The sequence below is a fragment of the Ananas comosus genome, linkage group 15 (assembly GCF_001540865.1).
Source record: "Ananas comosus cultivar F153 linkage group 15, ASM154086v1, whole genome shotgun sequence".
NCBI lineage: Eukaryota > Viridiplantae > Streptophyta > Magnoliopsida > Poales > Bromeliaceae > Ananas > Ananas comosus.
The window spans coordinates 10,342,225-10,369,119 of NC_033635.1; the positions used below are offsets into that span (position 1 = coordinate 10,342,225).

At 38.8% G+C, this 26,895-nt stretch overlaps 3 protein-coding genes across 6 annotated transcripts; 2 read left to right on the forward strand and 1 right to left on the reverse strand.

Annotated features, from left to right (window-relative positions):
• On the forward strand, positions 4,449 to 10,716 carry LOC109721638 (probable histidine kinase 4). The gene is made up of 11 exons (XM_020249343.1): positions 4,449 to 4,708; positions 5,766 to 5,999; positions 6,530 to 6,699; positions 7,248 to 7,466; positions 7,575 to 7,761; positions 7,868 to 7,919; positions 8,002 to 8,231; positions 8,340 to 8,438; positions 8,603 to 9,303; positions 9,414 to 9,902; positions 10,039 to 10,716. Exons 1-11 carry the CDS (start codon positions 4,484 to 4,486, stop codon positions 10,289 to 10,291), a joined length of 2,859 nt encoding a protein of 952 aa, XP_020104932.1. The 5' UTR covers positions 4,449 to 4,483; the 3' UTR covers positions 10,292 to 10,716.
• LOC109721794 (extra-large guanine nucleotide-binding protein 3-like) lies at positions 11,735 to 19,236 on the reverse strand. 4 transcript variants are annotated; one of them, XR_002219294.1, is made up of 9 exons: positions 18,180 to 19,236; positions 17,272 to 17,409; positions 16,802 to 16,906; positions 16,293 to 16,478; positions 15,492 to 15,672; positions 14,551 to 14,795; positions 13,687 to 13,856; positions 12,275 to 13,038; positions 11,735 to 12,004 (listed from the first exon to the last, which is right to left on the reverse strand). XR_002219294.1 is itself a non-coding variant. In XM_020249585.1 (9 exons), exons 1-9 carry the CDS (start codon positions 19,119 to 19,121, stop codon positions 12,456 to 12,458), a joined length of 2,508 nt encoding a protein of 835 aa, XP_020105174.1. In that variant the 5' UTR covers positions 19,122 to 19,236; the 3' UTR covers positions 12,121 to 12,455. The 4 variants fall into 4 exon arrangements, 3 of the variants coding, with proteins under 3 accessions (XP_020105174.1, XP_020105173.1, XP_020105172.1); XM_020249585.1 differs by lacking the exon at positions 11,735 to 12,004 and having other exon boundaries at positions 12,121 to 13,038; positions 18,180 to 18,896; positions 18,939 to 19,236; XM_020249584.1 differs by lacking the exon at positions 11,735 to 12,004 and having other exon boundaries at positions 12,121 to 13,038; positions 18,180 to 18,899; positions 18,939 to 19,236.
• On the forward strand, positions 23,361 to 25,867 carry LOC109721637 (UV-B-induced protein At3g17800, chloroplastic-like). The gene is made up of 4 exons (XM_020249342.1): positions 23,361 to 23,546; positions 23,641 to 23,821; positions 24,167 to 24,423; positions 24,713 to 25,867. Exons 2-4 carry the CDS (start codon positions 23,678 to 23,680, stop codon positions 25,494 to 25,496), a joined length of 1,185 nt encoding a protein of 394 aa, XP_020104931.1. The 5' UTR covers positions 23,361 to 23,546; positions 23,641 to 23,677; the 3' UTR covers positions 25,497 to 25,867.

A 26,895-nucleotide genomic window follows, 5' to 3' on the forward strand; every position in this document is an offset into this window, starting at 1 on the left:
TTTTGATAATTTATTCTAGCTCGAATTCATGGATTATATGATAGAATGCAAATCTGAATTTGGAGCATGTGGTAATAAATTAAGTAGATTATATATGTTGGACTTGAAAACTGAATTAGGAGAAAACCTGCGATTTGGACCTGTCACTTGATTAAACTGCCTGATTTAGCTCTAGGAGCCGTTATTAAATTGTACTGTCGCAGTATCTTCGAGACGAGTACTCCAGGTAGTTTAGAATATATCTACACTCGTGCTGGTTCGCCGAGGGGATTTTACAGGGTCGTTCAGGCTGTTCCGGACTGTAGGGTGCCGTTGAGGTTGACGGTGGACCCGTATCGCCTTTTTGGCGTCTGATTGTGCCGAGGGCACGTTACTTGTTGGTTGTTAGACCAGTTAGAGTCGATTTCTTGACTTTGGCTTTTCAGAGCCTGTTTGAGCTCGACAGAGATACGCTGCATACTCGGTTGGGTAGCGCCCACGAGTGCCACTCCGGAGTCAGGCTTTGTGCTTTCGCGTTGGTGTCGCTCATGCCAGTTGGACTTGCTCTCCACGGACCAGTTAGTGTGGATAGAGCTTGATAGTCGCAACGGGGCAGGGACGGGTGTATTCACAGTCCCGGGGACGGGTATGCTTACAGTCCCGATTGGATTGGGTCAGAGTTGACATTTCCTACAGTTGGTTAGTGTAGAGCATGATAGTGTAGTGATCGATAGCGGTAGAGTTTATTTCCTGCTTTTCTGACTACTCTTGCTCCCTTCTGTAGACTTAGTGGGTGGACCGATGTTGTTTTGGGCGGTACCCACTGAGGACTACTTGTTTTTACAGTAGTTCTCACGCCCAGTTGTTACCTATGTTTTTGCAGAGCCACAGGTTCCGGCTGCTGCACCGTCCGCGGACCAGGATCGAGGCAAGGGCGTCGCGAGTTAGAGCCCTACCCGACGTGCTGAGCTAGAGGTGCCCCTACTGCAGGTAGATGTTTTGTTTCGAGTTTATGTACATAGTTGACTTAACTCGCCAGTGCGAGTAGCTCTGTATTTTGGATTTGAACTATGTATATGAAACTCAGTTTGTTTAGCTTCTGTTTTCTCTAGCAGCTCTCTACTACTGTTCGTAATAGTATTTGATTTACAGGTACAGCTGTCGCTTCGTATACAGGAAAAATTTCTTTGTATACGACGGATTTGTCGGCGTACCCGAGAAACGTGTAATCCGGGACGTGACAATTGAAAAGAGAAATAAATGTTTCAGGTCAGATTTTCAGATTTGGGTTCGGATTCGAGTTTTGAATTTTTTATCGAATTCGGATTTGAATATGAATTTTTAAAATCAGTTAGGTTCGATTCGGATTCGAATTTCAAATTTGAAATCGGGTTCGAATTTGAATTTTTAAAAATCTGCGCCGAATCCAACCCGTTGACATCCCAGCGAAGCAACCCACTAAAAGCCAAGTTGGAGCTAAGCCACGTGGCATGTTGTGCGTGTATCACGTGCGTTACAGCCACGCTCACGTGACCGGGCCCCACATATCACGTAAAAAAGGGCACCGTGACATGTAACCGTTACACGCTCCGCCCCGCAAAAGCACGTGACCCAACGCGTGCCATTTTGGAAAAAGCCAGGGGCAATTTCGTCCAAGGAAAATACAAAAAAGCGGGGAAAACAACACCGCCTCCTTTTTCCCTCCTCCCTCTGCGACTGCTAATGACTGCTATGACGAAAATACCCCTCGAACATTTAAAATGGTGAAAATTGTATGGCACCCCCTCAACCACAGGATATTTTGTAATAGCTCCGTTAACTTTATTTTGAATAGATAAAAACGTGGGAAACTTATTTAAACTATAACCTATTTTAATTTTACTATCCAATTTAAGTTATTTTTTCTTTTACATTTATGATTTTATAAAATAAACGATACATTCAAATTTTAAAATTGAAGTGGTGATGACCGACTCAAATCGAACAAATTGAGAGTTGGGTGGTAAAATTAAAATTTTCAAAATATTTGGTAGCTAATTCAAAATGATTCACAGTTTATATATGATATATATATTTTTTACTTTTTAAATATTACTGACACCTCTTGATTTTTGAGTTTTTGCAATTAGTAATTTTTATCAATTAAATTAGAAAATTTTTAAATTTTTAGAGAACTTTTGTTTAAATTTTATAATTTTATTTATTTTGAGTGACTAGGATAAGGTCCTAATGGTAATGAATAGCATATGGAGCTACTAAATTTAATAAAAAATTTAAACTTTAACTAAATTTAAAAAGATAAAAAATGTTTGGTAAACTTTATTTTTTGATTGACACACCCTCAGCTTTGATATTTATAAAATTAAGTACTTTAGTGAAATAAATTACAAATTTGAAGAAAATTACTAATAATGTTTAATTAAATTAATGTCTAATATTTAAAGAGATGTTAAATTTTACAAAATATTTAAATTAAGTAACTTTAAAAAAAAACTCAAATATAAGTGGTGAAAAAATTGAAGAATTGAAGTTGAGTAGGCCATTTTCAAATTTCTATAGGGGTGTGGATGCAATTTATTCCTAATTTTATAGCTAAATTATTAAAAAAAAATTTCCTACACTTTAGCCCTTATCTGAATTATCTTAAATACATCCAACTATTTTATGATAATTGTTAATTTAGCTATAAAATTTTATAAAAATATATTACCACACGAAATTACATATAAATAATGCAACGGAATTATATAAATTAAATAAATTTGATCAATAAGCGATTAATTTTGATAGTATTATCAAAATAAAAGATATTATTTATCTAAAGATAAATAATGTTTTTCCACCTTTTTATTAACATTAATTCTATATAATTTAATGTGTTCGAGAAATTTTATTATTATTATTATATTTGGTTAGTTTGTAATGCATCTAACTAAGTAACACATAACAATTTATTACCCTGTGGTTTCACACTTTCTCATTTTAGTACCATGTGGTTTAAAGTGTATCAAGTTAGTGTCATATGGTTTTATTTTAATATTTTCGTCAGTTTTTTCGTTAATATTTTGCTAAATTATATACAAAAAACTTCAGATACCCCACCTAGATATATCGAATATTCATTTTAGTACCATTTAGTTTTAACTTTGTCACCGATTTAACAAAAAAAAAATTAGTGAAATCGATAATAAAAAGATAAAAATGAAACACAGGCACTAAATTGATATGGTTTAAACCACAGGGTACTAAAGTGAGAAAATGTGAAACCACATGGGAGGTATTTGGAGTTTTCCCAAAAGATATGTACCTGATTGAAAATGGTGGATAGTTGAGGTACTAAAAATAATTGAGATAGGATATATAGGGGCTAAAGTGTAGGGAATTATTATTATTAATTATTATAAAGCACACACAAGTAGCCTCAAGAGGAAAAGTTCCACGGGAGGGGCAATTCGGTCATTTCACAACCTCTCTCTGTAGTAGTAGTAGTACTACTACTAATACGAGAGCTCATCACTCATGGCGCCCTTCGTTCTCTCTCTCTCTCTCTCTCTCTATATCCCTCGCAATCCTCGATTCCTCAAAACCCTAAACCCTAATCCTAAAATCGAAGGAACCCTAGGTCTCCGTATCGCGATTCCTCGCGCCATTGGATGATCCGGAGGGTGCCGCGCTCGATCGACGTAAGAAGGTAGGGTTTTTGATCACGGATTGGGCCTAGGAAGCCCTGGAACATCGGGGTTTTGGACGTGGGAGAAAGGGAGCAGAGTTGAATTTTGGAGCTGTGGAGGATATAGAGAGAGAGAGAGAGAGAGTGTGTGTGTGTGTGTATAAAATAGTGTGGAAAAGATGTTGTGGAGGGTGGGGACGGGGGGGAAAAGGAGGGGATTTTTTTGGTTTTTTTTTTTGTGTTTTTGGTTGAGGGATTAGATTAAGGGAACAGTTGTGGATGGCGAGGATTAGTTTAATCCCCGCGTATCTTGCAATATCTTGAGGGTTTTAGCCCAAATCTCTCCCATTCGCTTCATTGGATCTCTCTTTGTTGTGTGTGTGTGAGAGAGAGAGAGAGAGGGAGTGGCGGGGTCTCTTCTTCTTGTTCCTTTCTCTTCGTTGTGGCAATCGTTGACACTGTGGTTAGCTCATTTGCGCTCTCTACTTCTCTTTCATTTTGGGGTGGTTTTAGCCCCAATCTACTCTACCCTTTTCTCTCTCATGGACCGCAGTTTCGATTTGGGCAATTGGTTTGGTTGAAGCAGGAGGCAGGGAAATCGCAGAGAAACGCCAAAGTTATCATCTTTAGCTCTCTAGGAGGAGGGAAATGGAAGAGAGAGGCGCAAATGAGGGGTTTTTGATGCGGAGGATTTGAAAAGGTGGGGTTTTTGGGTTGATGGGTTCGACGGAGATGGACGTTGGAGGCGGCGGCGGCGGAGGAGGAGGAGGAAGAGGGGGTGGGTGGCGGGGGCAGGGGCAGGGGAGGGGGAGGTGGGGGGTGAGCCGGACAGCGATGGCGGTGGTGTGGGTCGTGGCGTCGGTGGGGATGTGGATTGGTCTCCATTGGTATAGTAGGATGGTGAGCACACTCAAAGCTCAAGAAGGGCTTGTGAGCATGTGTGAGGAGCGGGCGCGGATGCTCCAGGATCAGTTCGCCGTCAGCGTGAACCACGTCCATGCCCTCGCCATCCTCGTCTCCACTTTCCATTACCAGAAGCTCCCCTCAGCCCTTGACCAGGTCTACAATGAATCTTCTTTCTCTCTCTCTCAACCTCTACCTCTTTATATGTATACCTGGATTTCATGTGTACTTGCTTTTTCTGTTACTTGCTGTTTGCTTCATTTAATTTGTACTCTTCATTCTTTTATAATTGCATCTTGTTTGTTTGCTTCGTTTACTGGTTGTTTACTTGAATTAAGCTCATTTCAAGGTTTTATCTTCAATGTACTCTCTCTCTCTCTCTCTTCCACTAGTTGTTCGCTCCATAGATTGGTGTTTAAATATCGTCAATCATAGTCCGAATTAAGAATTTCTGCAGTGACACCCCAGTAATCCCACATCGGATAATGTGGAAGAGCGAGAGAACCTTATATGTAGCTAACACATTTAGTACTTATAACTTGGGCTTAAGCATTTTGAGCCGGTGGTTTGGGCCCAATAAATTGTTCGTACTAGTGGGTTCACTGGGTTGGGTCGTTATATTTGGTATCGAAGCCGCTCTCCCATATTATTCGATATGAGACTACTTGGGTGTCACATCATCCGAGTTCAATCATTTGTTTGCTTGCTCATGTTTAGGACCACCCATCTTGCTTAAACTCCACGTTGTTTCTTTGATTTCATTTGCACTTAATCAAATGTATGAGTTTTTATTTGCTTCATTCATGTCATGTTTAAATATATTTTGTCTGCGTTGAAAGTAGGTTTCTTACAAAATTTATCTTTGATTACTTAGAAAAATTAATCTTTTCTTATCATTCCTGTCACTTCTTGGCTTTGAGCTGTACTTGGTTATTCCTCTCACTTGTTCTCTCTGTTTAATTGATTTCATTTTCTTTAATCCGCATTTTCGTTAATTCACGTAGAAAATTCTACTTTGGATCATCATTCTTTATAGCTTCCTACATTCTCCTCATATGATTTTTTTTCAGTTTGTTGCATCCCCATTTCATTTTAGATCGCTTAAAAAAATGAAACACTTTATTATGTTCGGAACCATCTCTCTGTTTATAGATCTAAATTGCAATTTAATCCTTTAGAGAATCAAATGTTTTGATTGTGAGTTTGATTTCAGGAGACATTCGCAGACTACACAGCTAGGACTGCGTTTGAGCGGCCGCTGTTGAGCGGGGTGGCGTACGCCCAACGCGTCGTTCACGCCGAAAGAGAGCTCTTTGAGAAGCAGCAGGGTTGGGTGATAATGACTATGAAGCGGGAACCATCTCCGGTTCAAGACGAGTATGCTCCTGTTGTTTACTCCCAAGAGACTGTCTCCTACATTGAAGCCCTAGATATGATGTCTGGAGAGGTGTAGTTCACTATATCATTGTCTTTTCTACTTGTAGCTTGCTTAGCCTGGTTGGAGCTTTCGCTAAAGTGCTGTGTAGCTAGAGCTTTTCAAAGTAGCACTAACAATTTTGGCACAAATTCCCCTGAAAACGTAGTATTTGTGTGCATGCCCATAAAAAACCCCTGCCATGATATCTATGCAAAAATGGCTTTTCCTTATATACCTCCAGCAGGGGCATGAATTACATACATTTTTCGGGTGCGCGCACAAACAGCAACTTTGTTGGGCAACTCGTGGAGTTTCATGTTTTTCCAACAGTATATATGTTAAAACCTCTTTTTTGTTAAAAAATCCTACTTCGGCTTCCTGCTTCAACAGAAGTTGAAGCTTTTAAGTTGAAGCTTCTGCTCATGGGGCCAGAGGCGAAAGCTCTATTAGTTTTGTTTGCTATATATGAGTAGTGCTTCTCGGAGTAAAGGAGTTATATCAGAAGCTAGGCCGTATATAGATACTATAGTGCTAAATTCTATTTTATGCTTTTACCGCAGGAGGATCGAGAAAATATCTTAAGGGCCAGAGCTACTGGGAAAGCAGTTCTTACGAGGCCATTTCGGCTTCTAGAGTCGAATCACCTGGGAGTGGTCTTAACATTTCCAGTTTATCGATCGGGTCTATCTCCAGATGCAACGGTAGAGGAGCGTATTGAAGCTACCGCAGGGTCAGATTTGCAACTTTAATAGATTTACAGCCGAGAGCTTAGTTTGCATCTTTAATTTAGATTTCGGTCGCATAGTTTTGATATTCTCGTTTATGATTTATTTCCTCTAATGAGCGGAGACATTAAAAAAACTATGTCTGTTTGTTTGAATTTGAATTCTTTGCTTGTCCAGTTCCATATATTTAGTTACTCGATGAGCTGCATTTTGTTAATAAGTTTAATTTGTTTCCATGATGCTATACTTGTTCCACCATGGCACGATAACATTCATTTCAGGTTTTTGCAAATTTTGGTTTTTTCATCTTTAAGCTATTTACTATTCATGTGAACTCTTGATCGCCTGTATAATTTTAATTTATAAAAGTTTCTCTTGGTATAACTAAAAAATGGAAACTAGCAACTACTGAGAGATAACTCTTATCTTTACTTTGGAAAGTATTCATAAATGTAACTATTATTTGTGAATTTCTGCTGCGCTTTCTGTCAAAATTATGCTTTCATATTGAGAGAAAAAATTAACTAACTGTTTTTCTGCGTTTCTTCAATAGATTTCTTGGAGGAGCTTTTGATGTCGAATCACTTGTGGAGAATCTGCTGAGGCAGCTTGCTGGCAATCAAGATATAATGGTCAATGTATATGACGTCACCAACAGTTCCGAGCCTCTTATCATGTACGGCCCCCAAATTCCCAATAACTTCAACTCGCTTTCGCATGTTTGCATGCTCGACTTTGGAGACCCCTTCAGAAAGCACCAGATGGTATGCAGGCAAGTAAAGTTTAGCAAATTTTAGCCTATTAAGCATTTCGTGTATCATATAATGCTAAGATATCTCGATGTTCTTATATATAAATGTTGTAAATTTTGCTCGACCAGGTATAGTAAGGACCCTCCGCTTCCTCTTTCAGCCATTACAACTCCGTCTGGGGTCTTTGTCATTTGTATGCTTTTGGGATACATATTATATGCGGCTTGGAGCCGCTATGATAATGTTAAAGAAGATTGCCGTAAAATGGAAGAGTTAAAGAAACAAGCAGAGGCCGCAGATGTTGCCAAGTCTCAGGTTAATATTATTTCAATGATATAATTGTATGTGTTTGTGCCTATTTATTTGAATCATTCGATCATTGTTGTATTATTTGAATCTCTCTTTTGTTTCTTACCAACAGTTTCTCGCCACTGTCTCTCATGAGATCCGAACACCCATGAACGGCGTCCTTGGTAATTTCTGAATTGTCCTTTATATCGTAGTTAACCTTATATGGAAAAAGAGGACACTTTTCATTCTCATTGTGTATTGCAGGTATGCTAGATATGCTATTAGATACTGACCTTAATTCGACTCAAAAAGATTATGCTCAAACTGCACAAGTTTGTGGAAAGGCTCTAATTTCACTGATAAATGAAGTTCTCGACCGCGCCAAAATCGAAGCTGGCAAGTTGGAGCTTGAATCGGTATCATTTGATCCGCGATCGATTTTAGATGACGTCATCTCTTTATTTTCTGCAAAATCAAGAGAAAAAGGAATCGAGGTGAGTTCACTTAAAAATTGTCTAGTATAAAAATGTCCTGTCGTAATCAGTATGCTCTCATTTGTTGTGTTTTTAACATTAATCGTGCCTTTTTTTTTTTATACGCAGCTTGCTGTATATGTGTCGAACAAAGTTCCTGAAATCCTCTTGGGTGATCCTGGCAGATTACGACAGATAATCACAAATTTAGTGGGAAATTCAATTAAAGTAAGAATCTTTCATTCTATCCGTTTCTACCTTTTTTTCCCCCCTAGCATGTGCTTTACCATTTCAACTTTTTATTCTCTTTCTATTATTGAATCAATTGCTCTAAGCTTAGCTTTAACTTTCAATTATTATCTACTAATTTGTCCTTGGTGGACTCCCGAAAGTTTACAGAGCAGGGCCACATATTTGTCCAGGTTCATTTGGCCGATCATTTAAATCTGGGTATGGATGCAAAAGTCGAAACGAGTTTGAATGGGCATGGAGATGAAACTAAAGTTGTCTCCGCAGGTGGAACTTTTAACACTCTTAGCGGATTCGAAGCAGCAGATACCCGAAACAGTTGGGAAAATTTCAAGCATTTGCTATTAGAAAACGGCTTCAGCGAAAAACCATTCGAAAGTAACGACCCTAGCAAAGTGACGCTTGTAGTAAGCGTAGAAGATACCGGAATTGGTATTCCATTTCATGCGCAAAGTCGGGTGTTTACTCCATTTATGCAAGCGGATAGCTCGACTTCGAGGAATTACGGAGGAACAGGAATTGGGCTGAGTATAAGTAAGTGCTTAGTTGAATTGATGGGCGGTCAAATAGGCTTTATAAGCCGCCCTCATGTCGGAAGCACTTTCACATTTACCGCCGTCCTTCGAAGATGCGAGAGAAGTTCAGGGGTGGACATGAAAAAGCCGCTCTCTGAAGCTCTTCCGAAGTGCTCTCAGGTGAAAGCATTTTTAGTGGATAAACGACCCGTGAGAGTCGCTGTAACAAAATATCATCTGCAAAGACTGGGGATTGCAGTTGATGCTTTCAGTAATGTCGATCTGGCAATTGGCGCAATCTCCAAACAAAATAGAAATACGGTATCTGGGTAAGTGAGTTTTCCATCTTACATTATGACATTTTTTTTATTTTCCTTTTGCAAATTAATTTCAAAATGTATATCTTCTCAATATTTTTGTTTGTAATTTTGTAAAACAGGTATAAAAGGGACCAGTGCATATTATTAATCGAGAATGAATTTTGTTGTTCCGAAACGGGTATCTCCGTACGCAATCAACTATTAGGGCAGAAACAGAATGGCCTTACGCCCCAAGTTCCCAAATTGATCCTTCTGGCTACTTCTGAATCGGATAAAACGAAGGCGGGATTTTCCGTCGATGCCGTGATCATGAAGCCTCTGAGGGCTAGCATGATAGCGGCGTGCTTTCAACAAGCACTTGGGCTCGGGCAAAAGCCGATCAGAGAGAAACCCAATGGATCGGCCTTCCTGCACGGCTTATTGGCTGGAAAGAACATTTTGGTCGTCGATGATAACAAGGTGAATCTTAGAGTGGCGGCGGGAACCCTAAAAAAGTACGGGGCGAAGGTGGAGTGTGTTGAGAGCGGGAAAGATGCTCTTGCGCTTCTGCAATTCCCTCACAAGTTCGACGCGTGTTTCATGGATGTTCAGATGCCGGAGATGGATGGGTAAGTCAAATCTATTGTTTTTATTGTTTTAAGTATCTTTAATCTCCCTTGGTATCAGCTTTGCGCGCCGCAAAAGCGAAAACTTCAATTTGAAACATTCGGATCCCTTTGACAAACTTGTTACTCTAAACCCCAGGTTCGAGGCAACCCGACAAATACGACTGACGGAGAAAAAGATGAACGAGCGAATGACGAACGGGGAAGGAACACAAATCGAGCGGTCGGGAAAGGCCGAATGGCATCTACCGATTTTAGCAATGACGGCCGACGTCATTCAAGCGACCTACGAGGAGTGCATGAAGTGCGGAATGGACGGGTACGTCTCGAAGCCCTTCGAGGAAGCTCAACTCTATCAAGCGGTCGCCAAGTTCTTAGTCCCCGACCCCTGAATATAGCAAACCGGCAATCGAGCTTCTTCAGTCATCTGACCGGGCGCCAAAATTTTGGTTAGTAGGATATCGAGATACGCATCGGAAAACAAAACACCACCGAAAAATCGGAATTGCATGCAGCTGTGTATAGTCGGCGGCGGCTCCGCCATGTTGGGTTTATTATGGTCTGAGTCGGCCACGGAACGCGGTCTCGTCGAGCCAATGTAGAAATGTTGTTACAATAGTGTGTATCGATTTTTCCTGCTATGTTGTATGATGTAAAAAGAAAAAAAAAAGCCCCAAAACTCCTCGGATCCAGCTGTACAAAAGTGGCTTGCTTGTTGATTTCTTGCTCCACTGCATAATTTTGTTCTTGCGGGATAGTAATTTGCTGTTATTTTGTAAACTTTTGAGGGAAGGTATTTTTTTTGTATCAGTTTTCATTGTTGGATCATAGTAATCTTGAGAAGAGTGTTTGATAAAAAAAAAAGAAAATTATACTTTTGATCCCCAAATTGTGAGGTGCGTGACATTTTGCTCCTTAAACTTTATTTGTTATAATTTCGAATTCGAATTGTAAAAATTATTGTAATTAAGTCTTACGATCTAATTTAATTAGTTAAATATTGTTAAGTTGAAGGGTGGTATCTAATTTATTACCGCATTATTAATCACAGTATTGTTAAATTAATTTTACATTAACAACGCATCAATATTTAGCTAATTAAATTGAGGTGCCAATTTTGATTGCGATAATTTAAAAAATTCAAGCCAAAAACTTAAACAAATTAAAAATTGAAGACTTAAAATATTACGGACCGAATAGTTTGAGGACCAAAGTGTAATTTACCCCCAAAAAAAAAAAAGTTTGAACTCCTGCATCACAAGAGGCAGAAAATAGATATAGTAGCTCTCGGAGGTATAAGTTTTAATTTAGTGCTTCTGATTCGCTAAACTCTTTAGAATGTTTTTATATATCGATTCTCTTAACAGCACTACTTAGACAACACTTCGTTGACTTCGTTGACTAACTTTACACCACAGAAGATTAGAATTTGCAAGAAAATATATCTTTTTAGGAGAGCTTTTTTTGCTTAGCAATCAAATTATTATTCCTATTGAAGGGGTGTTTGGTTACGAGGAAAATATCTCTCGAAACAGTTTTCTGACTGAAAAATACTTTTCCGCCTGTTCGCTTCCCGTAAAATATAATTTTTCTAGGAAACTGGTGTTTGTTGAATATAAAATTATATAAACACCGTTATCTAATAGCTTAAACTTTTAGAGTACAACGGTTATTTCATATGGTATCAGAGCAGGAGGTCCTGAGTTCAAGTTACGCCAGACTCCTAGCATATTAATTTCCTCCCATTTAATTCAAGCCCACGTCATGGGCCGACTAAAAAAGTCTCGAGCCCAGACGTGAGGGAAAGTGTTGAATATAAAATTATATAAACACCGTTCTCTAACAGCTTAAGCTTTTATAGTACAACGGTTATTTCACAGTGTTTTCGTTTTCGAAACCTCTGGAAAATGGTCGTTTTTCACGGAAAACCATTTTTCCCCGAAAACAGTTTTCTAGAGTTTTACAAGAAACCAAACACCCCCTAAGCACCTTGCAGTCTTCTTAAGCTCTGGCTTCTGGAAGTGCTACTCTCAGCAGCAGCAGCAGCAGCAGCAGCAGCAGCAGTAAGCATCCAGCAAAACTGAAGTCCCAGCTTTTTTCCCCCTCTGCAAGAAGCAAAAATGAATTAGTAGTTCCAAATCCTAACTGCAGAGGTTTCAATTTGAAAACTACTAACAATTTTACTGCAACAAAAGCCGATCAACGTATCCGACGTAAAAAATAGATAACATGGTAGTTCTTCAAATAGATTTACTTAAACAACACATCCAAATGCAACATTGCGGAAAAAAACGAAAAAGGAAAACCCTAAAACAAATTCGCTATGCGAATTCGCAGCATAAGAAGGAATTAACAGTGGATCAGCAAACTCCTACCCCTTAATGCAGCCACAAAAGTTGTCGGATTTCATCTCCAATGCATATTCTATATATAAATATACAGAGAAAATGAGAGAACATTACACTACAAAACAAGAGAAAAGGTGAAAATGAAAGAGACAAACTAGAATATCACACTACATTGTGAAACAACTCTCTACAAGAAACCTAAGACCCATTACAAATCCTGCCTAAGATAGTTCGAATAGGTTGCGTCTGTAGTGTAAAAGGACTCGTCAAGGACCGCAAAGACGTTATCGTCCTTCATGTCATCCCATTTTAGCACCTCTCTGATATACTTAAATGAGTCGTCGATCGTGCTTCGCTCGAGCGCTTTCATCTGGAAGACGAAGAGCTTTCGATCGCAAAGAGAAGCGTAGAGATCCTTGAACTTCACCGCGATGAAGTAGTACGCGTGGCTCGCGAGTGACTGGTTCGTGTGGTGCGGTTTCACGGGGCTGAAATCGGAGAACCACTCGCACACTGTCAAAGGGATCTTATCTATCTTTTCTTCGAAGGTGTCGTACTTGTTGAGGAGGAGGACGAAGGGGGTGTCCTGGAAAGAAGGGTGGTTCACTATATTTTCGAAGAGTTCTTTGCTTAAGATCATCTTGTTGCAAAGATCGCCCGAATCTCGAGGCCACATTTGGTCGTAGTCGCTAAGAGAGACGCAGAAGATCACGGCACGAATGTCCTCGAACATCTCGAGCCATCTGCAGCCTTCGTTTAACCCTTTGGAGTCCACGCGGATAAGTTGGTACCTACGGAACAAACAAACAGAGGAAGCATGCATTTAGCTACTAAACAAATGCTGGTTGAGTAGACTTATTTGAAGAAGTCGTAGAAGTGTTCTGTTATAATCTCCTCAACAGCTTCCTAATAAGGTTAGAAATAGAAGCTTCAAATTTGAGTTCATGCTTTTAAAGTTTGGAAGCACATTTTAGTTTCTTCTAACCACTTCGAGCAAGTCTAAAATTTTTTGTTTGCCAAATATAGGGCTTCAAGTTGCTTCTCAATTAGAGAAGCTATTCTGAAGCTTGTCCATTTAAATTCTCAACACTTTCCCAAGATAGAAGTAAGAACTTCAAACTGGAGCTTTTGCTTTTGGGGCACCCGAGCTCATTTCAGTTTCTTATAACAGTTAAGTGGTCTAGACTTCTCTGTTTGTCCCGCACCTGGCTTCTGCTTCTCAATTCGAGAATTGTCGTCTCGAGTCGAGAAGTTGTTTCATAAGCTGGGCCAAATGGACACTGCTCACCCCAAAGAGGTCAAGTCGTATTATTACAAGCCGTCAAAAGAAGCTTGCTGATACTATTATTGATTACCGAACATTCGTGGTAAACTCCACTAATAATTGGCTTAGTCTAATCAATTAGGTATAAAGAGGAAAAGTAGGCTAAGTAAGTAACTTAGTTTGGGATGACGGGCAGTCGAATCTTCCAGTGGGTGGGTCAGAAATCATGCTTTGATCATCTAGAGAGAACTCAAGGAAAACAAGGCCGTGGCAGTCGGTGACGCCCTCGGCATATAAGATGTCTTTCTCGGTGGGTTCATACTCGTTGCTGGAAACTTCAATTGCCTGCAAAATGGAAAGAAGAAGATCCATAAACATTGGTGTTAAATTATGCGAAACAACAACTTTTTAATAGAGAGCGGTATTTTTATATTTTTATATTTAACGTTTCCCCTCACGTCTGGGTTCGAGACTTTTGATAGGCCCATGACGTAGACTTAAATTTAATAAGAGGAAATCAATTATGTTAGAAGCCTTGGAGTGACTTGAACTTAGAACCTCTTGCTTTGATACCATGTTAAATAATGCAAAACATCTGTTTTTCTCCAAAAGCTTAAGCTGGTAGCGAGCGGTGTTCTTATAATTTTATATTTAACAATTGGTAGACAAAGAAACTACACATTATTGAAAATCAAGGAAATTAGTCTCAGAATGTTAAATCATTTCCGATGTAGCAAACAAGCGTTCCTTTTTTGCATTTGTACCTTCGGAGATACGCAAAATCACATAAATAGCCTTGCAGAGTTGATATTTGCATGCATGCCTGATTCCAGAAAACCAATTTTATTTGCAATCATGCCAGTACCATGGGATTATATGCAAAACTCATTTTATCATAAATGCCCCGGCACAGGCACTTTCTCAAATTAAACAAGGATTTCAGGGGGGCAAGCACGTAGATCCCAACTTTGCAGCATATTAATGTATTTGCGAATTTGCACTGGTTCCATGCAAAATATCCAGATAGCATTGCGCGTACCTTATCGAGAAAATAACCAGCAACGTTGGGAAGAGAGTGCAGCTCATTCCTCCTTTTATAAGTCTCTTGGATTGCAGGATCTCTCCAGATCTCCTCAACGACAGGGGCGTATTCACGAGTTGCGGCGGGAAAGAAAGCATCCAGGTCTCCCATAGCCACGATTTCCAGCAGCCAGTCAGAAAAGTGCTTCAACCTTTGGTTTATTGAATATATACACGAGCAATCTTCCTTGACTTCGCTTTCCTCTGATTATATGCCATTATTAAATTTTTTCTATTTCACAGCGTGAACGGTTCATATATCAAATCAACTTTAGCTTATGATCTGATGTAATGAAAGAGTGCAGAATGAAGATTTAACTATCAAATAAGTGTTTCAAAATGAAAGAAAATATCAGAGTTTAGAGTCATGAAACTTTGACTTCTCAAAGACTAATTGACTCATTTTTCCATCTTATGCGAGAAAGAATATAGCAAACTCGAATGAGTAGAGCAACAGCAGAGAGAAAGTTTCTCCGAACTTTCCCCAGGACGGTTCATAGAATGTGCTTTCACCATGTGCATAGTCCATAAAAAGTGTCACATGGGTAATATTTGGTTTTAAAATTCCACATTTTGCTAATTAATTAGTTTTTGTGAATAAGTAAATTCTCCAATAATTTACGAAAAGTGTATTAAAGGAGTAACAATGATTAACATATCACCCAACCACCCTAAATGGGTAAATCGGAGGGGGGTTTCTAAGACAAAGGAGAGAAAGAAACACTAGTAGCAAACTTTGAATGGGTAATCAGGAATTTTGGATTAGGAAATTAGTACCTTCATCAAAAGCAAAAGAGTTTATCAGGAAGTCTAATATAATTAAGGAAAAACATGATGATATTGTACATAAAAAAGAATATTATAGTGCATTGTAATAGCTGCACAAATGTAGAGCTATACCGGAAGGGTGGGACTCATCAGCATACAGCCCACGATTCCTTTTCTCCTCCAAAGCTTCATCCTCAAACTGTTCTCGTCCTTCAAGCAATATACTGAGATACTTGTAGAGGTTGCTTTGAATCATGAGCTTCATACTTTGCATTTCTTCGGCAGAAAACTTGCTTCCATACAAGAACTTTGCCTATTTATTTTGAGAGATAAGAAAATTGTTTGGTTATCGTGGAAAATTGTAAAGCCATCTTCTTTTTCAACATTAAAAGGCAATTGTAAAGATGAGCCTTCCTATAGATTCTTGCAAGACGATATTCAGATAATTAAAAATTATCAGATATTATATCAAAATACAACAACGTAGAAGAACTAGTTCATAGAATGGATAGCTGTATAACTTTGCCACTTGTGCGAGTGAAAGAAAGAGCATAAACTAAAGAGGGTTAATTACAAATATACTCTCTCCGGTTTGATCTGAATTTCAACTTTGACCGCAGAGTTTCATTACCATTAGTCCGTGTAAGTTTGGCATCGATTTCAATTTCATCCAAAGACTCAATTTTAACCATGGAATCCTTGAAGTTTGACCCCAATTTTAATTTAGTTCTCAAAGTTCCTGTTTTAACTAAAAAAAAGAAAAATGAGAGGATCCTGTTTAGTGGTGCCTTTTCCAGATGGTATAAAATAGAACTTAATTGGTCCGTGTAATAATCTTCATGCTTTGTGATATGAGGATGAAATTGAAAATGGAAATCAAACTATTAAGCACAAAGTTTGTAAGCTGAGTAAGAAGGTGAGTAGCAGCGGTACCTGTTTAAAAATGGTGCTCGATCCAGAACCCTCTAGTCCAAGCAACAAAAGTTTTTGCACTCTTCTTTGCTCTAGATACTCCGGAATTAACCTACTTGAGGGTGCAGAGGCATCTTCTCTCAACCCAGGAGTATTCTCAGGAGGTGTTGGCAACGAGAACAGCGAACAAATAAGACGAGTCGACGCCTATCTAGCAAAACAAAACGTAATAACTGCTCAATAATTTAACATAGAAGTTCATCAACTTCAGGCCTGCTTTTGCTCAGCTGGAGTTTCTGGAGAAGTACTTTTTGAGTAGCTTTTGCAGGAGTTTCAAATTGGAGCTTCTATTTTTGAAGCACAAAAGCTCATTTTAAGCTTCTTGCCACGACAAAAGCTCCAAACTCCAGTATTTTACAACTGAACATCTGCTTTCTAGAAGCTTCAGGTTTTTGAAGGAGAGACGCTGTTTCCCAGAAGGCAATCCAGACAGACAATTATGGCAGCCATTTGCCAACAGATGAATGTACCTTTTCCCAAATTTTTCCTCTTATTATATTCTGCCCCTCCTCCTCATACGAACCATCATCATATACCCAGAAATGAGTACCTCGTGGGCATTGTACATTGGCCAGCTGAAACGAAGGTCAGTAAAATCTCTCATCAAGTTCCCACATAAGCTTAAAAGCTTGACTTCAAAGGCTGTCAAATTACCAGCAAAACCTAAGCCACTTGAAATATCAAACCAAGAGCAAATTGAATATCCAGAAGTTGGGTGATCTATATATTTGGACACGTCATATCAGTGACCTATTCTACTCCTAAATGAGCGACTCAGTTACAGTCACGCCGCAGCGTTGAGAGGAAGAACACTTGATACTCTTATTTGCAAGGTCTAATTCACCAAATCATGAAATTGAATAAATGCCACATTAAAGAATTAGAGTACGAAACAACTACAGCAATATATTTAACCTCCCAGAAAAACCGAAGTGCTTACCTTGAGCACTCTGAGCTCCAGTTTAGTGATTTCACGGCCATTTATAAAGACCTGTGTGTTACCATTACTAGCATCGGGCTGTAGCTTTCCTCCCACATTTAGCTTCGAACTAATAATCTGATCAGGCTTCTCACCTTCCTGCCAGTAAACAAAATAATAAAGAAACATATAACCGCTCGAATGAGATCACCGGAACAAAGCAGTTGACGAGTTAAGAAATAAGAGAATTCAACATTAGCAGCTGTTTTAATCAAAAAGAGGTATTCTAGTACACATCACCATAAATAAGCTGCTATGGGACCGGTTTAGGGTTTAGGCCCTTTAGGGTTGGTTGGTGGACAACCTCAGGAAAACTTCTAGTTTTTCATTATTCTAGCAAAAGGACAAAAAATAAAGTAGGATTTTGCTCTACTGGTACAAACTGAGTTGTTTTAGGATAACCTGAGAATAACTATTCCAACCAATCCCTGGAGTATTGTTATCATTCACTCTAAACCCAATTGTCCTTGTAATTAATCATCGAAGTTTCCCTCTCCACTACGGTAATTACTGCAAACATTGCTGTTTAACTGTGACGTAAAACCAAACAAGAAACTGACACAGTTCCTCGATTATCTTCGAAAAGTGTAGTAAATCTATGCCCTTCAACAAGCAAAAAAAGTTTTACGGAATTACAATTCAATGTATGTATGTTTAACTATCAATCTATGTGACATTTACTATGAGGGACTGATATAGACACTATATCTTAGCTCCCATTTACTACCAAATTGTGAAAGATACAGGAGATACAGCACTATCACTCATTCACTATTCTCCAAATTTGACCAATTATGCATCAACTATCATATCTATATATCAAATCAAACAATAATATAACCAACATCAAAGGCAACATGTTCAAATACCTTTCCCCAGAGTCCCGAATCCTTGTCGTACCAGTATCTCCCGGGCCTGAGCTTCTGCGGCGGATTCGGGCACCCCAAGATCTCGTCGAGCTCCTCCTGTGTCAGGTCATGGCCGTTGACGGTGAGCTGCCCGGGCCGGAGCTGATTCGCGGCGCACTCCCTCTCGGCCTTCATGATCTGCTGGACCTCGCGGGGGCTGAAGAGCTTGGAGAGCATCCGAGAGCTCTTGCCGAGGGCCGATCGCTTCGGCTCGGCGATCGGGCGACCGATGCAGCCGACGCACTTGCGCCCCTCCGGCATCGACCCCATCGCGCGCAGCACGCAGTCGCCGCAGTAGCGCGCGCCGCACGCCAAGCACGCCTCCCGCTCCCGCAGGATGCCCCCCTTCCCGCACCGGGCGCACGCCCCCCTCCGCCCCACCCCGCCGCCCGTCGCCGCCGCGGCCGCCGCCGGCGACGACGACGATGGCGGCCGAGGCGGCGATGCGCCGGCGATCGGGTCCCCGGGCGGCTCCGCCGCGAGATCGGGCTTCGTTGTCGTCTCAGGGCCGCGTTGAGGAGGGGAGGCGGAGGCGGAGGCGGAGCTCGCGTCGGCGGCGCCGTCGGAGTCGGGCTGAGGAAGCACCGCGGAGGAGGAGCGCGCGCTCTCCGTCGCCGCCCCGCGCGGCGGATCCGCGCACCGGGATCGGGCGAAGCGGGAGCCCCTGGGAAGCGCCGCCGCCGCCGCTTCGGCGGCTGCAGCGGCAGCGGCGGCCGCCGCGGAGGACGAGGAAGAGGAGCTCCGATTCTCCAATGGCTTGATCCTGGGGACTTCGTAGGGTATCGGGGGCCCATCATACTCCACGGAGATGGAGTAGTCGAGGTGGTCCTCATCGGGCAACGGAGCCCCGGGGGGGAGCATCTTCCTCAGCGCCTCCTCCCACGAGCTCGCCGCTGCCGCCATTAACGCACTGAACCTCAATATAGGGTTCGTGCTAGGGTTAGGGTTTTGGGGGCCATTAATGGAGCTCGGACAACAAAACGGGAAAAAAGAAGAAGAAGAAGAAGAACGAGCAAGGAGTCGTTGAGAAGATAACGGATAGATTTAACGGAGAGGGAAGAGTTAAAAGCGCTAACGACCGTTACATTTAACGGCAAATATAACGGCCTTTGAGACAGAGTTGACCCCCGGAGCCTTTTGTTACTTCTCGCGTTTAAAAGTCTAAGCGTCGACAAAATTACTAAAACAACCCTGCACGATGTATGGTTCAATTTATGGGAAACCCCCCCGACTATAGAGGAATTTGAAACTACCTACTCAACTATTTTCTTTTTCTCAAAAAGTTTCTTAAATTTTTATTGTTTTAATTCGAATTAGTTTAATCAAGTGCATTAAATCAAAAACTTTTATAATAATTGGTACTACTTTTTTGCGTTTAATTATTGTAAAAAAATAAGGCAATTAAGGGTGTACACAGTTTAGTTCCAAACCGAATCAAATCAAATAAAACTATTTGGTCCAGATTATATAATTTTTAGTTCGATTCGGTTCAATTTTAAAATTTACTAATATTTAAATTTTGATTTTGGTTGTGTTTGAATATATTTCTTAAACCGAAAAGTCAATAAGTAATGCTTTTTACACTTTTTATCTAAACTACTTATTAAAATTTTATATTTATGATCAATTTTGATCATATATCAACACATTTTGAAAAATTCTATGATTTAATAATAATTTACTTTTAAATTGTAAACTATAAATTAATTAAAAAAATAATTGCAAAATCAATCCAAACTAAATTAATTCAGTTTGATTTGGATTAGTTCTGAATATAAATAAGTTTGTGTTGGTTGCAATTTTTTACAAACAAAAAAATTCAGTATAATTTAAAAATTGCCTAAAAATTGAATCGAACAGAACTGATTATATCCATGTAGGCAATAGAAATTATTTAAATCACAATAATTAAAACAAAATTAAGCGATGTTAATTGAATAAAAAAGTGTGGTGTACTTTAAAATTCCCAATAGTTGAGGGCCCTATTAGTTATGAATCGCTAATTGATCTAATCTTATTTGCTAAAAATGATTAAATAAATTTAGTAAAATTACCAATAAATTTAATAAGATATTTACAGTTTTAATTAAAGTCTCTTAATTTTAAAAAATTAGAAGTCGAGGCCTTAAGGGTCTCAATAAAATTTTTTGTAAAAAAAAAAAAAAAAATCTGTTGATGGGGTTTTTTCAAAAAGGATTATGTTGAGGGGGGTCTCTATACATTTTACATTAAAAAACTAAAAATAATTAATATTTGAGGGGCATTTTAGTAATTTTAACTTCGCGCATGTTTATTTCGTCCGGCGTTTTGATGCGACTATATCGCAGGAACATTTTTTTAACTCCATTACTGAGTAGTAAAAGCGCGAGCCAATTAAAACTTGCCACGCCAGTGCACTTGGTCTACTGTACGGTTCATTTTAGAAAGAACGGCGTGGGGCCCACAGCTGGTAACCGTTGGATCAGAAGGCAACGGATGTGATGCGCCGTCGGGGCTTTTGCCTGCACCTGGTTTATAGGTGCGCACCATACACCGCACCAATAAAATTACTTGAACTTGACCCGTCAGTGAACTTGGTCTACCCAATTTTCCCCAACGGTTCACCCGGACAAATAGGACGGTGTGGGGCCCATAGCTGGTACTGACCGTTTGATCACAAGGGAACGGAAATGATGGGACGTCGAAATTTTTTTCCTGCACCCGGTGTATAACTACATCTCATGCACCGCACCAATAAAAAAAAACGTAATTAGCTTCAATTCATTAAAAACATAATTATGTTTAATTTTGAAGTGAAAATATTATTCACTAATTCAAATCAAACAAATTAAAATATTATGTAGTAAAATCAAAATTTTTTGAAAATTAAATCGTTGAATCAAAATCGCTCATAATTCAAATAAATTTTCTACATTTTTATATATTCATAAAATTAAATTTTAATTTAAAATATATTATATATTATACTTAACTAGTGAACCCGTGACAAATGGCATAATTTTGAAAACAAGAAACTTTATGGTCAAAATTATGTGAAATTCAAAAATTCAAATTATCCTCTCCGATCAGAGCTTTATTCTATATGAATTTAGTGAACTCATTTAAAATTCAACAATTTACAATTATTAAAATTTAAATCATACTTTATCATTCGGATTTATTCTCTACACATTTTTTCATATATATTTTTTGCATGATCCTATTATTTTAAAAAATTAATTTTTATTGAGGGTGTTCGGTTTCTCAAAAAATTATAAAAAATATTTTATTATTTTGCAGGAAAAAAGCTTTCTAAAAAAAAAATATTTTATTTCACCTTTTCATTTTTTGGATAAAAAATTTTAAAAATAAAAAATTAATTTTTCATAAGATCCGGAAATATTTTTCTACGAATCAAACGGATAGAAAAATAATTTTTCAAAATATTTTTTGGAAAATCAAACAACCCCAAGTTAATGATGGAATATTATCAAAGTGTGGTGTAGTGGAGTGTACTTATACACCCGGTGCAGGGAATAATGTTTTTGCGGTGGGGTGGGGGGAGCTCTGTTTCGAAACGGACGGTTCACGAGGGTGGGTGTACGGAGTGTCGACACGGGATTACGGAATCCGACCGTTGGAGTTTAAAATAAAAACTTTTTTTTGCATTTAGCTCCCTCATAAATTTTTTACTATAAATACATTTCTAAAATTTATATTTGCAAGATTGGTTCTATCCCCGCCACGAAAACACCACGCGGGCACCACGTGGACGTGGCAGTAGCTTAAGTTGAATACGGTGAACTATTCACTATATTTGAATAAGTAAATAATTCACTATATCCTTTCTAAACCCTAAATCTAAAATATTACATAATATCATAATAGAAAAATAATGAAAAAACTTCCAAAACTCCCCCTTGTGGTTTCACTTTTTCTCACTTTAGTATCCTGTGGTTTAAAGTGTATCAAGTTAGTATCTTGTGGTTTCGTACTTTCTCACTTTAGTACTCTATAGTTTAAAATGTATCAAGTTAGTACTCTGTGGTTTTATTTTTGTATCAAGTTAGTACCATGTGGTTTTATTTTTGTATCAAGTGAGTAACCTATAGTTTTTAAACCACATGGTACTAAAGTGAGAAAGTGCGAAACCATAGGGTACTAACTTGATACACTTTAAACCACAGGGTATTAAAGTGAAAAAGTGCAAAACCACAGGATACTAACTTGATACACTTTAAACCACATGGTACTAAAGTGAAAAAAAGTGAAACCACAAGAGGGGTATTTGAACTTTTTTCAGAAATAATGAAATATAGTAAATCATTCATCGTGTTCAAATACATTCGGGCTCGCGTGGTGCTAACGTAGCGAGGATAGAGCAAATTTTATAAATATAAATTTTATGGGGCTATTTGTAGAATTTTTTTTTAAAAAAACTAAATACAAAAAAAACCCAAAAAACCTCAAAAATAAATAAAAAAAAAGTTTTAGAATGATGAAGTGAATTGTTATTGGTGGGTCCATTCATTGAACGAATTGGATTGGATTCTCTCTAATGTTAGTGAAAAAATATATCTATTTACCTTCTGTGGGTACCGCCAGAGTTAGATCAGATTTACTGTATCTATTATGAACATCATAAAATTTCTGTAAATATTTATTTTTTTATTTTTTATTTTTTTGACTTTTAAAATTTTATATATTTATTGTTCTTTTGTCTGTATTCTGTCACTATTCCATTCATTTTTTATAAATATCGTTGAAAATGATAGAAATAAATTATTTTTTTTTTAATGAAACAAGTAAGGTAATTTAGGCCAACCCAAATATAAAAAGACCTGTATTAAATTATATTATATATTATCATTAGGCCATAAAAATATGCAATAATAATAATAATAATAATAAATATTNATAATAAAATATTGCATTTTTTATGGCCTAATGATAATATATAATAATAATAATATTATTATTATTATTATTATTGCATATGTTTATGGCCTAATGATAATAAATATATAATAATATACGACTATATTAGCTTAACAATGGCATTTTCGAAATAATAACCAACTTTAAACACATTTTTATAACCTAATTAATAATTAAGTAATTATTTATTTATTTATTATATATAAATCCTATCGTCATCTCTTTACGACCCTTCGAGTCGTTCGACGACGCGTGCGAAACGTTTACGCCGTGCCCTAAATCCTAATATTTTCCACATTTTAATTTTTTTTCTCATTATATATTATATATATATCTCTCGAATTCTCGACTAAATCCCCAAACCGTAACCCTAGCCCCTTTCGATCTCCGTTTCCACCAATTCCTCCGCTGGTAAGGGTTGTTCTTTCGATCAATTTGGTTCCTACCTCGTTGTTTTGGAATCCAATTTGGTTCCCCCGTTGTTACCGATTTTGTTTTGAATTACGGTTTCGGTGATTTGGGGCGAAATCGATCTCGATCGCATGGAAGCGGCCGCGGCTCTTCGATCCCCATTGTACCTATCTCAAACCCCTAATTTGGGGGCGAGATCGCGTTTTCTCGCTTCGCCAAGGCCCAGTTCGCTCTCTTTCGATCCCAAGTCCCGATTCGCAATTGGATTCCTCAAGGTATGGTTTATAAAACCTTCCATTTGATCTTTTATGTTGGTGGTTCAGTAAAAAGTTCCAATTTGGTTTGGTTTGGCCTCTTGAAAGAGCCAATTTGGTGTAGATGAAGCTTTAGGATTTGGTTTACGACACCTTTAATCTCATCTATCTTGTTGATGTTGCTGTAAAATGTTTCAATTTGGATGCAATTTTGGTGCAGTTTGGTTTGATTTGGTCTCTCGAACGAGTCAATTTGATTATAGATGGACCCTTAGGATTTGGTTTATAAAACCTTCAATCTGATCTAAAGAGTTTCAGTTTTGACGCAATTTTGGTGCAATTTGATTTGATTTGGCCTCTCGACAGAGTCAATTTGGTTCTAGGAGGAGCATTAGGGTTAGGGCATCGTCGGCTACCTCGTCAGGGTCTTCTTCTTCTTCTCCTATAGCCCCTCTTCAATTGGAGTCCCCGGTTGGGCAATTCCTCTCCCAGATCCTCATTAGCCACCCCCACCTCCTCTTTGCGGCCGTGGAGCAGCAGCTGGATCAGCTCCAAACTGACCGAGAGGCCGAGAAGAAAAAGGAGGAGCCGACCCCTTCCGGCAGCGAACTCGTTTTGTACAGGTAATTAATAAGCAAAAGGGTTAATTGCAAATAAACGGCCCGTTGGGCCCTGCTGTGGGGTGTAGTAGCGCTACTTGGGGAAGCACTATTAGGATAAGCATTTTCTATGGTAAAATTAGAAGCTTTAGATTGGAGCTTATGCTTTCGGGCCTTAGAATCACGTTTCTACTTTGAGGTCGAAATTTGTTATTAACCCAAAAGGAAACAAAAGCCAATGATTTTACGCTGTTTGATTAGTAATTTCAGGTTAGTGAAAAAAATGACATCTTTTTAATGCTGGGATTAATAGGAGAATCTCGGAGGTGAGAGCCAAGGAGAGGAGAAGGGCTTTGGAAGAGATTCTTTATGCATTAGTAGTTCAAAAGTTTGTGGCGGCTGATATCTCGTTAGTCCCTGCCCTTTCCCAATCAACCAAGCGTTCTCAAAGTGCCGATCAATGGCCTTTAGAGGAGGAAGAGAAGCTCGAGCAACTCCATTCCCTCGAATCGTACGAAATGATCAAGAACCATTTATCTCTAATCTTAGGGCAACGGTTGGCCGACTCTAATTCTGTCGCGCCAATCAGCAAGCTTAGGGTCGGGCAAGTCTATGCTGCTTCTGTGATGTACGGCTATTTCCTGAAAAGAGTCGACCAAAGGTTTCAGCTTGAGAAATCGATGAAGAACCTTCCATGGGGAACAGACGAAGAGGAGAGCGCCATTAAACGAGCTATACGGGATGAGTCCCGACCTGGGGGGCCGACCCCTTCTTGGTCCGGTGGGCCTGGCCAAGCAGGGAAATCCAGCTTGTTGAGGTCTTACGTCATGTCCTTCGATCACGAGACTCTGCAGAGGTACGCAACGATAAGGTCGAAGGAATCCTTTAGCATCATTGAGAAGCATACTGAGGCGCTATTTGGGCGGCCCGAAATCGTAATCACGCCTCAAGGGACTATCGATACTTCTAAGGACGAGCTTATTAAGGTAAGCTTTGCAGGGTTGAGAAGGCTGATTTTGGAGGCTGTGACTTTCGGGTCATTCCTCTGGGACGTGGAGAGCTACGTTGATTCCAGGTACCGTTTTGTTACAAATTAGCTGAGGTCAGAGATCAGATTTTGAGCAGCTGAGTAATGGTTATGTTGGTTTGAAGGTTTTCCGTCATCTTTAATTCAAGTTGCAAGGTATAAAGGTTGTCTTCAGTGATTGTTGACTGTTTCCCTTTGTACATGTTGGTGAGGCTCTTTAATGTTGTACATAGCGATTCTCTTAGTTTGACTGCTAGGACTCTCGCAGTTGCTATTAATCTCCGAGACATTTCTTCTTTCAATGTAAGTTGCATTTTACATTGTAAATTTTGTTATGCTGTTTAATGCGCACTCTAGTATCTCCACTTTGTAGGAGCTTCTTCATATCCCGACAAGATTGACAGGTGTTTGTGCTTGAAATCTGCAGTTCATTATTGCTTATGACTTTGTTAATCTGGCTGTAAAATGCTATCATGGGTTTGAAAGCCAATACATTTATGTTTGCCCCTCACATTACCATGAACCACATTGATTATCATATTGAGATAGTTGATCATTTTGAAACTCGACCGTTTTCCTCTCAATTGGTCATGGATAGCATTACTAGGAAGTCTATTTTTTCTACCGACTTGATCATGGATCGCTTACGCTGTGGAGGGAAAAGAAAAAAATATCATATCATTGACACACTGGTGGTATATAGAAGTCTAAACACAAATTCATTAGGCGAAATGCAATTATTTTTTAATGTTATGGTTTGGTCATCTATGGTGATACTGATATTTGATTTGTTAACCATTCAATAAAATACCGTCAGTATCAAATACCAAGAAAGTATGTTAGCAAGTCTCCTGAAATGCAGTTGATAAGATAGCATTCCCACGTATCAGTATATAGGTGTTTCACCTTTTTCAATTCAATGCTCGACTCATCTGCCATGTTAAAAAATCCGAATCATCAGCTGCATTTGAGGGGATACTCAAGGGCACCCAGTGCATTATGCTAATAAATTTACAGAGAAACCTGTGGATCAAAGGAAATATATATAGGATGATAGGAAGTGTTTAGTTGGTTTTTAGAATCCATGCATTGTAAATTATTACCATCTCTAAATGGCTTTGCATCTTAAGAGTTGAAGGCTTAAGGCTTCATTTGTATATGATTACTTGATTCATGCCTTAATATATATTGCAATACTAAGCCGCACATGTAAAGATGCACTATTCCAATGATAGATCATGACATATGTTTGGCCAACTTAGACTCTCACTTCTTAGGTAATCTTAGGCGATTTCTGCGTTTGCAGGTATGTGACATGACCTGTTGTTTCTTTATCCATTTTGAAGTTGTTGTTGTTTTCGATATTGTAGATTCCGCAAATCCTCTTATATGCGACTGTTCTTTCTTATGTTTATCTATCTTGGATTCATGTTTTTTTTTCCTTCGCATGTTTTTGATGTTCTTCTCCT

Excerpts from the sequence above, each read along its gene's own strand:
- LOC109721638 (XM_020249343.1), top strand. The coding sequence starts at position 4,484 with ATGGCGGTGGTGTGGGTCGTGGCGTCGGTGGGGATGTGGATTGGTCTC. Across the intron at positions 7,762-7,867 it reads CAGATGTTGCCAAGTCTCAG|TTTCTCGCCACTGTCTCTCA; the intron begins GTTAATATTATT and ends TCTTACCAACAG. Across the intron at positions 8,232-8,339 it reads CAAGAGAAAAAGGAATCGAG|CTTGCTGTATATGTGTCGAA; the intron begins GTGAGTTCACTT and ends TTTTATACGCAG.
- LOC109721794 (XM_020249583.1), bottom strand. The coding sequence starts at position 19,121 with ATGGCGGCAGCGGCGAGCTCGTGGGAGGAGGCGCTGAGGAAGATGCTC. Across the intron at positions 16,907-17,271 it reads TGGAGCTCAGAGTGCTCAAG|CTGGCCAATGTACAATGCCC; the intron begins GTAAGCACTTCG and ends CCTTCGTTTCAG. Across the intron at positions 15,673-16,292 it reads CGAGCACCATTTTTAAACAG|GCAAAGTTCTTGTATGGAAG; the intron begins GTACCGCTGCTA and ends CAAAATAAATAG.
- LOC109721637 (XM_020249342.1), top strand. The coding sequence starts at position 23,678 with ATGGAAGCGGCCGCGGCTCTTCGATCCCCATTGTACCTATCTCAAACC. Across the intron at positions 23,822-24,166 it reads TCGCAATTGGATTCCTCAAG|AGTCAATTTGGTTCTAGGAG; the intron begins GTATGGTTTATA and ends GCCTCTCGACAG. Across the intron at positions 24,424-24,712 it reads AGCGAACTCGTTTTGTACAG|GAGAATCTCGGAGGTGAGAG; the intron begins GTAATTAATAAG and ends TGGGATTAATAG.